Source organism: Embiotoca jacksoni, unplaced genomic scaffold (genome assembly GCF_022577435.1).
Source record: "Embiotoca jacksoni isolate LCO1_2020_lvr unplaced genomic scaffold, fEmbJac1.0.p SCAF_6, whole genome shotgun sequence".
Taxonomy (NCBI): domain Eukaryota; kingdom Metazoa; phylum Chordata; class Actinopteri; family Embiotocidae; genus Embiotoca; species Embiotoca jacksoni.
This window is the reverse complement of record NW_027185414.1, coordinates 4,780,841-4,795,336: the sequence shown is the minus strand read 5'-3', so window position 1 is coordinate 4,795,336 and position 14,496 is coordinate 4,780,841. Positions and strand designations below refer to the sequence as shown.

Below are 14,496 nucleotides of genomic sequence, written 5' to 3'. Positions count from 1 at the left end.
AACTGAAAATAAAACACTTCACCGTGGATTAATGAAAGTTTATGGTAGCACTCAGTAATTTGTCCCGGATTGCATAATCAGTTAAAAGACTTTTAAACCCTTGACTTGCAGATAAAGCAGCCATTTATCAAAGCAAACCACTTGCACGACGGTTGCTTGAGTGAACAAACAGCTTTTTTTATGTTCCCAGTCGAGTGCGTGACGCTGTTCTTCTGAAATTCACTTCAGATCCTGACAGCGACAGCAGCAGCAGTTTAGCTCCAGACATCGAGCTGTGCCGAGTAAACGGCTGCCGTTTGTACAAATCTAATAACCGCTTGAACGGAGGTGAAGAGGACTCACAGCGAGAACTTGAGTAAGCAGTCACCGCCGAGGACGGTCCGTCCTCTGGAGCGCAGGTAGTCCACTAGGCTGCCCTGTGGCACAGGTCACATCATCAACATGTGGACACAACGCTTACATTGAATGCAACCTTTTACCATCTAGTGAAGGTAAATATTTTTTAGCTTGTATGACTGTAAATCTCAACTGAGTTACAATGAACTAATACAAATATGCGAAAGTGTTTTATGTCAGTTTTTAAATTCATGTTTTAATGTGGCTGCTGCCAGGACCATGTGCCAAAACAGGAGTGTGAAAATGTCACACTGCTGTTTTATATAGGATTACATTCTGGGCTATTTCTTGGTTTAGAGGATTAACTTCCTGGAGTCTCCACTCGTTGCCTGGCAACCATCCCCTCTGGCATGTAACCTGTGAAACGCTTGTCATTTTACACTTTTTGCACAGATGAAAGAAACAAGTTGCAAAATGTTAGTCAGTAAGCTTTAGAGCTACAGATTTTGTAACCATTGGACAGAGGGGTTTATGTTTCCTTGTGTTTCCAGTCTTTATGCTAAGCTAAGCTAAACTAACCAGCTGCTTTAGGTGGTTTCATGAGCTTAATATGCATCTTCTCATCTAAATCTGCCATAAAAAAAAATGTCTAACTGTACCTTTAAAGCCTTGATAGACAGTGTGAGCGTGTTAAAAGCAGTATTTGGTGTTTTTCCATATGAGGAAACGACTGACCTTAGCCATGTATTCTGTGACGATGTAAAGACTTCCCCTCTCCTCCACAATTACACCTAGCAACTGCACCAGGTTGTTGTGCCTCAGTTGTCTGTGCAAACACAGAAACAGGCAGACAAATACAGAGTTAGGAGGCAGAACAGATTTAAGAATAACTCCTGCCCACAACAAAATGTATTAAAAAGACAAAGATAAAAGCAGCCGATGACGAAGGAAGGCGTGACATCTCAAAGAGGAAAACATGGCTGACAGACGGTGGTGTGAAGGACTGAAGTAACAGCTGGAGGATCTTACGTCATCACAGAGGCCTCAGCGATGAAAGCCTGCGCCGTGGCATCGTTTTTGATGCACTTGACCGCCACCTTGGTCCCTCTGTAGTCTCCCACCATCACATCTGAAGAGGACACAGACATGGTGGACTTTTAGTGTCTTCTCAAAGGTGACTTTGGTCTGATGAATGAAACGAAATGAAAGGTTGTTTGTGGAATCTGTTTCTCACCTCCAAACTCCCCTTTGCCAATGGTCTGGAGGAGTTTCAGCTCCTTTCTGTTCAAGGCCCAGCCGCCTGCCAAGATAGGACGTTGGTGACAAACAGAAATTAGCCCATGAGAAATAACATCAACAGTATTATCAAAAGGAAAACAACACATTTGTTGCACACAGTCCTTCTAGCTATGAAGAAAACTTGTGAAAATATTCACTTTCACGGCAGCTCCATTTAGATTGATGAATAGAAAAACTATTGATTGACTCCACCATCTATCGTCACTCATTTTTCTGCTGTAAGAATTAGTCGGGTCAGACGGGCACATGAAGAGTAATGAAGAGAGACAGAGGTAGAAGAAGACCCAGATTGACCTTGAGAGCTGGTGAAGCTCAGCAGTCGTTTCCCAGACACGCAGAGATTAATCACCCTCTTCTGATTAATGCTATTAGGACTGCGATGATAGCAGAACCTTGGAGGAGACGCAGGCTTTGTCTGTACACTGTGTGTGTGTGTGTGTGTGTGTGTGTGTGTGTGTGTGTGTGTGTGTGTGTGAGAGAAAGACTTGAGGTTAACGTGGCGGTGTCTAAACACAAGCATTACAAAGTGTCCCAGTGTGCACTGGTGTCCCTGTAGAGCAGTGGGATGAGCTCAGTGTGCCCTTACTCCTGGAGAACTCGTCCTGTGCTGCCACGGTTCCCTCCATCAACTTGGGTTTAATCAGCCTGGTACAAAGGCCATCGGCATCTTTGGTGTAGTGCTGGAGCGAGGTGGAGAGAAATAAATGCAGTTTCAACACATGAAGAATAAAGTCAGGATGTTTAAAGTGCTGAACGTCACAATGGGTTTCATTTTCAGAATCTTTTTTTTTTTTATTTTTTTTTTACATTTCATGTTCAGAAGTCTGAAGTATATACGCTGTACTCTGCCACTGTGGGCCTAGATGAGAGATATCCGGGACTGATGCTACTAAATTAAATCTGATTGGTGAGTTTGTACAGAAGCTTTTGATATGCAAAACCAAAGTGAGGCTGATGTTTTCAGCACTTCTCTACAGAAGAACGTGAGCGTTGAAAAGAAGATTCATGCCGCGTTGTAAAGACTTGAATATGAGGGGGCTCCATTGACCAAAGAGAGGCAGCGTGACAGGTTTTACTTTTATCAACATGCATCGGTGTTAAAGAGGCGGAGGGTTGTCTTGAGGGACAACAGAAGATGTGCTTCATTTCCATATAAAAAGATGGAATAAAAGAGGAGGAGTTAATACGAGAGGATATACAACATTTTACCGAGTGTAAGAACAAGGAGAGTTGTTCTACTGAAGTTTAAGGGCTGTTTCTACTGGAGAGGGAGTTACACACAATATAAGTACTTCTTATTTGAACTGTGCTGCTCGAATCTGCGCCGTCTCCGAAGAGAATTAAGAGAAAGCATCAGGTTTGACTTTGTTTTCAGTTTCTAATCATGAGGACGTGTTTTATATCATTAAAAAAATGGGGTCGGCAGAACCGGCCCATTTTTTTCTGACATATGTACTGTCTGTGTCCATCAAGCTGAAAAGACGGTTAATTCAGTGGTGCCATGTTTCTTCCAGTCTGTCTAAACATAAAGTCACAGTTTTCATGCATGACGGTGGATATGTTTTTTTTTTTTTTCAAATTGTTTAGTATGGACCACAATGTGGGAGGGAATCCTTCTTTTAAACCTATATGTCACCTGTAACTTTAGTTAATTACAAAAATGTTTAGATCATCACATTATGACACCAGAAGTTGAATGAACACAAGTCAGTGAAACCTAAATCATCTGTCCTGCATGGCAACAGATGCTGCAGGGAAAGGATCACACATATGAAATAAATAAACCTCTGCTGGATATTTGCAGTATTAATATCACGACAGCCTAACTGTGATTTCTCTTTGAGGTTCAATAAATGATTCTATCGATCTAAGACGTCCGAGCAGGGCTGTGGGGCAGCTCCCCTGCTGGGAGGTGTGGAGTTTAGGAGCATTTGCTGTGGGAACCGGCAGCAGCGGAGAAGTGTGTGGGTGTGAGAGAGGTCGATGCATCCGACCGTTCACCCCCAGGAAACACAACAAACCAAACAAACCCCGGTCTATGTCTGCTCATTCTGAAAGCAGGTTAGACATCAACATCGTGAGAGCAGATGCCCTGCTTTTATTAATGTGAGAAAATACATTTATATTTTCACTTTCAAACTTGAAAGACACAAGAAAGAGGAACTATTTGAGATAAGAGTAAATCAGTTTCCTCCTAACACAGCTGTGGTTACATGGGTTACACACCAAACTGCAAAAGAAGAAGCTGCTCCACCAAAAGAAGAAATTTCCCTTCGGGGATTAATAAAGTGTATAAAATCAAAATCAAAAATCAAAAAAGTCAATGCAACACAAGTTTACCACAAACTGTAAGTCACCATCACAGCCACCAGGGGGCAGCATGATGAAAGAAGGGTGCTCTCTGTTACAATATTCAGCACTGAGGCTGTCAAATGCAAAATAACCAGCACCACAAACACAAATAGGCACATTTGGATTATATCCAGCATTCATCAGTGATGCAGCTTCATTATTTGTTATCACATACACAGTGTTCTTTATCTGTGCAGTAAAGACTGCTCTGAAAGAAGCTTCATTAGCTTGTGTCACATTTTACAATGACTTTAATTGAGTATTTTACTGCCTGAACATTTATTTTTAGTGCACAGTTGTCTGGGCTAAATCAACTTCTTCTCACATGTAATTAACACAGAAGGGTGTAATCACAGTAAAAGTACACAATTAGCACCACAACAGACGTTACACCCTCATGGAGCCATCTTTGTTTTTTCTATAACCACATGCATAACATCACCGTGGATGTGAGCACGCCTCGGTCTGTCAGTATATGTTGATGCATATAGCCTGTATATGCTAAGTGTGTCTATGTAAAGCCTGCTGGGACCAATAACAGTGAGCACGCTGGGAAAACACAAGAATGTGAGGAATGCTATTACAGAGATCAAGAGATGGACGGAGATGGACGGAGAGGGAGAGAAGACTCAGGGGAATGGAGACAGGCTACAGGATAAAGAGACAGAGACTCAAATATGGTGACAGAAAGACAGAGGATAGGAGACAGCAGAGAGGAAGAGATGGAGATGGATAGCAATATGCCAGGTATACATAAGGGAACAGAGTCAGAGACAGACAGAGACAGAGAGACAGAGACAGAGAGACAGAGACAGAGAGACAGAGAGAGAGAGAGAGAGAGAGAGAGAAGGAGGTGGAGAATGGAAGTGGAGACATAACCCAGCCTGAAGGGTGTGAATGAGAGAGAGAGATTGTGGGTGGCTGATAACAAGAATGCACCGGGGATGGAGATGGGTCTCATGCCAGCTGGCACATTCCTGCCGTCCACTTCCAGAGTCCCGCAGGGCAAAGAGATGAGGCCCAATTAAAAGTGTGATAGCCGCCAATGCAGCTCTTCTTTTTATCAGAGAGGATGAAAAGGCCTCTCTCTCTGTGTGTGTGTGTGTGTGTGTGTGTGTGTGTCTCCTGTCTTCCTGTCTCCACACTCTGTCCTTCCTCTGAACCAGTGTTCAGATAACAGTGAGAGGATCAGAAAGTTTTAGAAGAATGTCAACGTGTACTTGAGATGGATTTTTAGAGAAAGTCCAAGGGGATATTCAATCTGTGTGTGTGTGTGTGTGTGTGTGTGTGTGTGTGTGTGTGTGTGTGTGTGTGTGTGTGTGTGTCTGTCCTCATGTTTACAAAGTTATGTAATCACACTGCTGCATGACTAAATAGTCTAACTCGCATAACTTCATTTTAATAATTTTAGCTGCCTAACATTGGAAGATGGATTCCTCCTATTGTTACTCCTGATGTCTTGCACATAGAAAGAAGAACATTTAAAGATAGATCAGTCTTTTTATTTGTCACTTCACACGAGCTTACATATTATTTTTTCCTGAAAGATAATCAGAAATGCCTTTACATTACCAACTTAGTCACAAAGAGTAAAACAAAGAATTTGATGGCATCCCTTTGCTGTCTGATGGACAATGAGCAACAATGTTTGGCTGTAAAAGATGCTTCAAGCCTGATGATACACTATGATACACAAGGTAGGCTGCAGGGGATGAGCAGGGATACATAACGGATGGACCCCAAGAAGCAACTATATTAACAGCTGTCCTCAAACAAAGACAGAAATTATCATCTTTTTTTGGAGGAGTATCTACAGGTTGATGTGGAGACTCAAAATAAGAGCTGACGGTTTTGCTCTTGCTCTTGCATGACCGCTGCTTATTTTTGATTTAACATCTGGTCTGCAGAGCATCAAAATAAAAAAATAAAAAAAGTGGTCGAAGACGACGTCTTCAAAGCCCATGTTTTGTCCAATCAACCATCAATACTATAATTCAGTTGACTTTCATGTAAAACAAGAAGCAGCAGCAAATCTACATAACCGAGAAGCTGTAACAAGGGAATATTTGGCATGTTTCAGTTCTCTAAATAGTTGCCCTTTTATTTCCTACACATTGACTTGTCACGAAACTAATGGTATCAACTGTGCAGTTTTCCTAAAGAAACTAAAATAAGACTTGTGGCTACGCCTCAATTCCCTAGCACAGTTTTAAGAAGGATTCCCAGCAGCCTAAAAAAATGTAGCCTTCCTCTCAGAGACCTTCAGGAGAGAGGAAGCATCAACTGGAACATGAAAACAGAGTGACATTTACGCTCAAAGGTCTCCTCGTCTTTCAAAGAGCTCTCTGTGGTTCAGCTTTGAGACCTTTCACTTCTTACTGTGATTAAGTTTAAAGACACATCGACCAACTGGCGGCAACGATGAGTGGCCAATTATCCCTTCCAGCTGCCGCGCTGAATGCCGAGGGTTTTACGGGGTATTAAGGGAATTATGATAAAGAGAAAAAGCGTAAACGGCAGCTATGTTGTCCACCATCGCTCACCTCCACCAGCTGCATGAGGTTCTCGAAGTACTCCTCCTCATCGATGGTGAGTTTGCCGTTGTGGTAGATGATCCGGTAGTGCTCCACCTTGCCGTCACAGCTGACGCACAGGGTGTAGTCGCCGGGGTAGTTGGTGCTCTCGCGCACCAGGAACAAACCCGTCTCCGGAGGGTAGAGGAGCCGCTCGGCCTGCTCCCGAGTTATCTTCCCGTGGAACCAGCTGGAGGGACGAAAGTGGAGGACAAGAGGGGGACAAAGAAGGAGAAGGGCGAGAGAGTCTGTCAGACAACAAAGGAAAGAGTTTATGTAACAATAATAGAGTTTGATGCGTGTCCAGAAATACCACATGCCAGTTCTGGTTCTCCAGAAAACAGTGCAAACAGCATCAGACAGGCCAAAACCCTTCAACAGATCCATAAAAAAACAAAACATTGTTTCTCATTTTTCCTACACTCATTTACAACTTCAACCACACAGAAGGATCTACTTCCACATATAACGGCCCACAGCCTTCTTCTGAAATGAGAAGTGAAAAACAAGAGTGGGGCGGGAATGGGAAGCCAGCAGCAGCACTTCCAGTCTGTTCAGCTCGATTGGTGCAGGGACGGCTCATCGCAGCGAGTCAGTGAGAGAAAAAAAGTACCTGAACACCCAAACAACAGGAAACACAGTGCTCACGAACACACACACACACACACACACACACACACACACACACACACACACACACACACACACACACACACACACACACGAACCCTGAGGGCCGAGTCGGAAACGTGCACGCGCTGCAATAACAGGAAAATGAAAAAACATAAAAAAATCCTGCTCAGACGAGGACGAGGCGGAGGCGGGACAGGACTGAGTCACCCAGTCCTGAATGGGGTCAGGGAGACCACGAGATGGACTGACCTTTCACAACAAGGAGGGGGAAAAAAACAACAACCTCAGGCTCCTTCTAAGCTAAAAAGCTGGTCAGATGTCTGCTGGTTTTAACGTGCTCTGACAACAAATAAAGCTTCCTGATTTAGAAGCAGCCCTATAACCCTGCGTCCCCGTCCCCCCCACCATATGGCCTGGTGGACACATCTATAGGCTACTAATGGATGGATTAGACAGCTGCATCACATCTACTGCTCTGCACCTTTACAAATCTCTATGAACAAACAAATATTTCTCACTGGTGTGTTTCTTTCTGAAAAAGCAAATTAAAGGTTACTTGTGGTCTGCAAATGTTAAAGTTTAATCTTTATTTTAGTCTTCTCTAAAACAAAAGCTGAGGATTATACATTTCCTGCCCTTCGTCTCTATCGGACTGCGGTGTTAAGCTTAAACACAGAAAAACATCGCAGCAACCTCAACAGCAAAGCAATGTGCTGCATTCCATCGATTTATGTCAACTCCTCGTGCGAGAGGTCAAATTAGCCGCCAACAGCACCAACGCACACGGTCTCCCTATCCGCGCTCGCTGGTCAATGGCTGGTAATTAACGGCTATAATTAATTTAGCCCGTTTTCCCGGGGCTGCCTCTGTAACGCCCTCCTCCGCCTCTTCCTCCTCCTCCTCCTCCATACTCGGCCTCCTCAGACAGCAGAAGCCCTTGTGGCAAAGCAGCTTAATGCGGGTTGAGTTGATTAGATCAGTGCAGGCAGCTTCTCCCATGGACAGCAGCTCTTTAACTCCCACTAATCCGTGAGCAGTGGCCAAGTGCAGACGGCCAGGAGAGACACATACCCCCCTTAGGTCGACACACACTCGCCGCTTCGTCCTCAGTTATCAAATGCTGTTTTCAGAAATGACATTATGCTGAAGTGAAAGAAAATGTGGTAAACCACCACTGTGGTAAACACAGAAGGAGGAAGTAGGGCAGCAGGGGTTGAACACCCCAGTTTTTTTTTTTTTAGGGTGGTGCAGATTTCTGCCACATGGGGGCAGCAGAGAGAGGCGATGCCAGGAAGGGAGACCAGGACTGCATCCACTGCCGAGTATCAACAGGTCAGGATGAGCGTGGGGACAGAAGACCACAGCTGAACCCTTATGTAACCCAGAGGAGAGGGAGAGGTCTTCTCGGAGACATCTGTCAGTGATTCATAGCAGAATCAACAAGTCCCTGTGGACTCCGGCTAATGGCTCCAGAAGAACGGCGTCTAATGGCCCGAGTATTCTGAAAGAACTCTGAACTATGCAGTGATCCCAAAGGCAGCAGGAAGAGGTGAGGTCATCAAATGAAATCCTGCAACATGTTTGGGAGTCTGTTCATTCCTCACAAAGAAATCACAGGAAAACAGGAAACATCCCACTGTGATAAGAAAAATTTAAATTTAATCTGATTTACAGCTATGGTACAGTCGTAGCTAACAGTGAACTTCATGCTATCGGTGTGTGTTTGCCCTCATAGCTGCTTAAGGCTAATTTAAAACAACCATTGGGCCTCATCAGATCACACACACACACCAACATACCAGAGCTGGATGACACCCTGACCGAGCTGAAAAAGGTGCGGACAGACTGTATGAGGGGTGGCAACAAGGAGAGACTAAAGCTTTCAACAGCAGTTCACGAAGACAGACAAAGAGGGTCAAAAGTCTATTTAAATGTTTCCTGTCAACAAGATGTTAAAGTCATCCCACCAACTACTGTGAGCTCCAGAAGCAGTGCTGACAAGACTGCCAGTATAAGACAGACAACATGCTCCATTAGTGGTGTCAACAGTTTCCTCCCAGGAGCATGAGGACAGGTCAGCGCTGTCATCACGTTTGAAAGGTGTACAAGAAAACTACCCTTGTAAAGCTCTACATTTCCTTCTGAAATTTAGATTTCCAAAGTTTAAACATTTGCTTATCACCACCTTCCAACGTGAACACGAATAGTTTAGATGTTCAAAGCAGCTTTCAGAGCTTTAAAGCAACAGTATGTAGCGGCGGCTCGGCTTTCCTGTCTCGTCTAATTTGCATATGCCTCTTGTTATGTTTTCGTCTTTTTGAATAGCTGCAGTTTGAAAGAGCCTGAAATGTCACTCAGATGTAGAGCACAGCTGGTTCTGGACTCGGTGGCAGTCGCACACAGACAACAGAAGACACGCCGTAAAGAGAAAGACTGGTAGATGGGGAGTTTCCATCTTTTGAAGTTGACACCATGTTTTTCCCTCGCTGCAGGGACCAGACAACAACAACAACTTGTTCACACACTTAAGGATGGAAAGCATACAGCGGGTAAAATAAGTATTGAACATGTCACCATTTTTCTCAGTAAATATATTTCCAAAGGTGCTATTGACATGAAAGTTTCACCAGATGTTGGTAACAACCCAAGTAATCCATACATACAAAGAAACCAAAACAAATAAGTTCAGAAATTAAGGTATGTGTAATAATGTGAAATGACACCGGGAAAAAGTATTGAACACGCTTCCTGATATTTATTTAATACTTTATACAAAAGCCTTTGTTGGTAACGACAGCTTCAAGATGTCTCCTGTATGGAGAAACTAGTCGTATGCTTTGCTCAGGTGTGATTTTCCATAGATTTTCAATTGGATTCAAGTCAGGTGATTGGCTCGGCCATTCTAGCAGCTTTATTTTCTTTCTCTGAAACCAATTGAGAGTTTCCTTGGCTGTGTTTGGGATCATTGTCTTGCTGAAATGTCCACCCTCGTTTCATCTTCATCATTCTGGTAGATGGCAGCAGATTTTTATCAAGAATGTCTCGGTACGTTTTTCCATTCATGCGTCCTTCAATTATGTGAAGTTTTCCAGTACCGTATGCTGAAAGCAGCCCGACACCATGATGTTCCCACCTCCAAACTTCACTGTTGGTCTGGTGTTTTTAGGGTGATGTGCAGTGTTGTCCTCCAAACATGGTATGTATTATGGCATCCAAAGAGTTCAATTTTTTTTTTCATCTGACAAGACTATATTCTCCCAGTATTTCACAGGTTAATGATGTTCTTTCCACTTCCGTATTACGGCCCCAACAGTGCTCACTGGAACATTCAGAAGTTTAGAAATGCGTCTGTAACAAATGCCATCAGTATGTTTTGCAACAATAAGGTTGCGAAGGTCTTGAGAGAGCTCTTTGCTTTCACCCATCATGAGATGTTCCTTGTGTGACACCTTGGTAATGAGACACATTTTTATAGGCCATCAGTTGGGACTGAACCAGCTGATATTAATTTGCACTGACAAGAGGCCGGATTGCTTTCTATTTACTGATAGATTTCAGCTGTTGTCTTGGCTTTCCATGCCTTTTTGCACTTCCCTTTCTTCATGTGTTCAATACTTTTTCCTGGTGTCATTTCACATTATTACACATACCTTAATTTCTGAATTTATTTGTTTTGGTTTCTTTGTATGTATGGATTACTTGGGTTGTTACCAACATCTGGTGAAACTTTCATGTCAATAGCACCTTTGGAAATATATTTACTGAGAAAAATGGTGACGTGTTCAATACTTATTTTACCCGCTGTATGTGGCAGAGATATACAAGAAGCACAACTCCAGCGACAATTAATATTCTGATGACTTCTGCGTATTGTCATATGGCTGTACTACTTTGGCATTTTCTTATAATGCTCTTTCAGAATGAAACATCTCTGTAATGTTACATTTTACAGCTATTTATTATAGAAATGATGTTGAGTCTAACGCTGATTTTTTTTTTTTTTTTTTTTTTAATGGCTTTAACTGTAAGAAAAGGTGTAAAACATTCCACACGCAGACATGCACAGATTGGCTGTCTGTATCCTGTGTCAGCACTCTGGTACTCACGGCATTAAACTGAGTTTCCCTCCTGACTTGACTCCTTCTCTTTTCTGGACATAGTTCGCTGGGATGGTGCCTTCTCTGCCTACTGTGTTCCTTGCTCTGTACCAGTTTGGATCCTGAAACAGTCAAACACAACACAACGCAGTCTCAATATTAGTGCTGATAACTGAGGTAGGGAACCATCTTAAATATCCAAGTCATTTTGTAAGTGAGGCTTCCGTTTCCTGTCCTTCAGGACTTTCTCTAAATACATGGAATGGTTAGCAGAGATAAAGCAGTGTGGTTATAAACCTAAAGAACCATTAGTTTAATCTATTTGTGGATAGACAGTGAGGGCTGCTGTGTATCTGAGGAAGCAACAGAAACCAGAGGAACCTCTGGCTAAAAGGAAACACACTGACAGGAGCGACGAGGCTGTTTGATTGAACTATAAATCAGGGAAATCTCATGTTTTACGGAAGCTGATGTACTCTTTCATGTGGCTCTTTGTTTTGTGTCAGCATATACAGTATTTGTTATTGTTGTTCTGATTATTTGCAGCATTTCCATATTTATTATTATATCTTGATTAGGGAGGAAGTCTTTGGTTGTTTTTAGCATCCCATTTCAACTATGAGTTATTGGCTCATAGTTCAGCTTGAAACAAAATACAAAAGATGTGACAGTAGGAGTCAAATCATATTATAGCTACATTCAGTATTTAAAGCCAAAAGAGGAGGAAGCTGTCTTTTTATGGCCCATATCTCTGTATACTACTTTCAATATGCAGAGACAAGTGCAAAATTTCCTCTATTTAGTATGATCTATAAGTTGGGAATACGCTTTACCCCTCAACTGTGCAGCCTCATGAAGAAGTAAATAAAAGGACAGAACTTAAATTGGGTTTATTGGTAAAATGTGCATCATTTTACAACTTCAGGCCCGGACACCCATTTTCTTACCCTGGTGACTCCGATGATGGTCAGCACATCTCCTTTACAGAAGGGCAGGTCCTGTTCATTGGCAGTCTGGAAGTTATACTTGGCTACACACTCTGTGCCAGTCGACCATGGCGCCTACATCACACACAAGACACAGACGGACCAAATTAATCACTGATGTAACTCAGTTTAGCACAAAGACCTGAATGAAACGGGTTACAACATAGCAACTGAGTCACAATTAGAGGTAACGAGGCACTGAGGGGGAACGTGGACAGAAAATTTGACTCCTCAGCATTATGGCATTGTGGTTCAGTCATTAACGCCACAGAACGACACCATTTAGACATTGTCTAAATGTTATGTTGGGAGTTTTTATGTGGTACCCATGTTATGTTTTTCTCCTGTATTCCAGATTGTGTTGGTGTTGTGTTAAATGTCCTGCACAGTTACATAAAAAACAATAAAGCTGCAACAAATAAAGTAATCAACAACACAAAATTTACTCTTGATAGTCGTTCAAATTCAAGGCAGAGAGCCAAATAATATTCACTTTGAATTATTATGATTTTCACACATGCCAATTGCTACCACAATTTAGAATTAGTTTGGAAAAAACAAGTGATTAATATCTCAAAAATTAAATTGAGTGCATAAACAGAAGGTGTAGATTATAGGCAATAATTTATCTCCGTGGAGCTCAGTGTGCTAACATCACCCACTTCAAAAGATGGAGATTAACACAGCCCAAGGTGGTTATACGACTTCACTGCCCTACAAAAGGAGAGAGCAGGAACTGGAGGAGCAGTGAAGTTGGGGAAGAAACGGTTCAAAGTTTTCAGGCCGAGGTGGCAAACTGTTTCACATATAGAGATTTCAATGGTGCTTCATAATTATGCTTATGTGGGAATTGTTGAATTGTTGGGTTTCTCTGTATAATATTGTAAAGTCTTGCTGGAAGGACTTTAATGTGTTAAGTGCCGTGAAATAACCTGTGTTGTGATTTGGCGCTATATAAATCAAATTGAATTGAATTGAATTGAATAATACCTAAAAAATAAAATACATTTTCATCAACCAAAATGTGATTCTGCTTTCTTGTCAACTTTATTTCCTTCAACAAACTAGTTGAAGTTAATTTAGAGTCTGTAGTTTACAGGAAATTGTATTTCTGTTTTGCTAGGTGGCTGTGAGTACTATTATTATTTATTGGGAGACCAATACACTACATGAACCCATTTCATTATATAATTGCAAAGGAATGTATTTGCCAAATCACATAAATTACACTGGAGTTGAGATGGAGGTACTGAGATGTGCTAAACTAGGGAAACTAGCTCGCTAGCAGGAGTCCAGCTGCTTTTTTCAGTCTCCAGCATGATGGAATTTATTAACTGCTTCATTTAGTCTTGTGAAGTAAAGTTAACTCATAATATGTCATATTTTTCATTTACAGAAAACCAAATGAGTACATTATATTTTAGAGTCAGTTAATCGTGGCGATCTCACCAGCTAGCTTCAGCATTCTTTCTACTGCAGTCGATAGGACACAAAGTGTGAGCTACACATAAAGTATCAGGTGGTTATTGCAATTTTATTCAACTATTAAAAAGATTAAACACATGTAAGCGAGCAAAGCCTTTAAAAACGAAAACAACTGAAACAAACAGCAGGAGCTGCGAGAGACAAATGTAAATGACAGAAAAGAGAAGTGAGCTAATGATACATCCAAATTTAAACGTATTAATATGGATGTCGTGTATTCAGTTTGCATTGTTAGATCAGCACTGTGCTCTGATGAAAATGATGCCTTGATATCATGAATGAGATGAAATGACAAGCAGAGTAAAAAAAAGCAGCAGGTGTGAGCGAGCGAGTGAGGTCCTTGAACAAGCTGTGGAGGCTCAATGTGTTTGATGCAGTCTGAGACAATAGTTCATTATGATAATAGGATACGAGTTGAGACCAGTGCTGACAGCTCCTACCGGGGTCATGCACAGAAAATCCTCCTCCAGTGTTATTAATTGTCATGTGGCAAAATGAAAAAAGGGACTTAAAATGGACTAGATAGGATGTATTGTTGTGGAAAATTTCATTGAGAATATTTAGTCATCCAAAATGTAACTTACTGCAACACAGAAACCACCAAACCAACAATCTCAAGGCAGGACCACATTCAATCCACAAAGCATGTATGCAGCTACAAACCGCAATTAGAAAATCCTGAGTAATAAGACGTGGCGACTGAGTATACAGTATATCATGAATGATTACCTGCAA

The 14,496-nt window shown here is 42.0% G+C and overlaps 1 protein-coding gene across 4 annotated transcripts in view; it reads right to left on the bottom strand.

Moving 5' to 3' along the window:
- Positions 1 to 14,496, bottom strand: part of LOC138213096 (tyrosine-protein kinase CSK) — a 44,736-nt gene that overhangs the window by 3,558 nt on the left and 26,682 nt on the right. For all 4 annotated transcript variants that reach the window (XM_069173960.1, XM_069173959.1, XM_069173962.1 and 1 more), the window contains 8 exons: positions 12,238 to 12,351; positions 11,300 to 11,412; positions 6,531 to 6,750; positions 2,222 to 2,315; positions 1,571 to 1,636; positions 1,366 to 1,465; positions 1,072 to 1,162; positions 343 to 416 (listed from right to left, as the gene is read on the bottom strand). In XM_069173960.1, the coding sequence (XP_069030061.1) occupies positions 343 to 416; positions 1,072 to 1,162; positions 1,366 to 1,465; positions 1,571 to 1,636; positions 2,222 to 2,315; positions 6,531 to 6,750; positions 11,300 to 11,412; positions 12,238 to 12,351 (872 nt within the window). The remainder of the gene's footprint in view (positions 1 to 342; positions 417 to 1,071; positions 1,163 to 1,365; positions 1,466 to 1,570; positions 1,637 to 2,221; positions 2,316 to 6,530; positions 6,751 to 11,299; positions 11,413 to 12,237; positions 12,352 to 14,496) is intronic.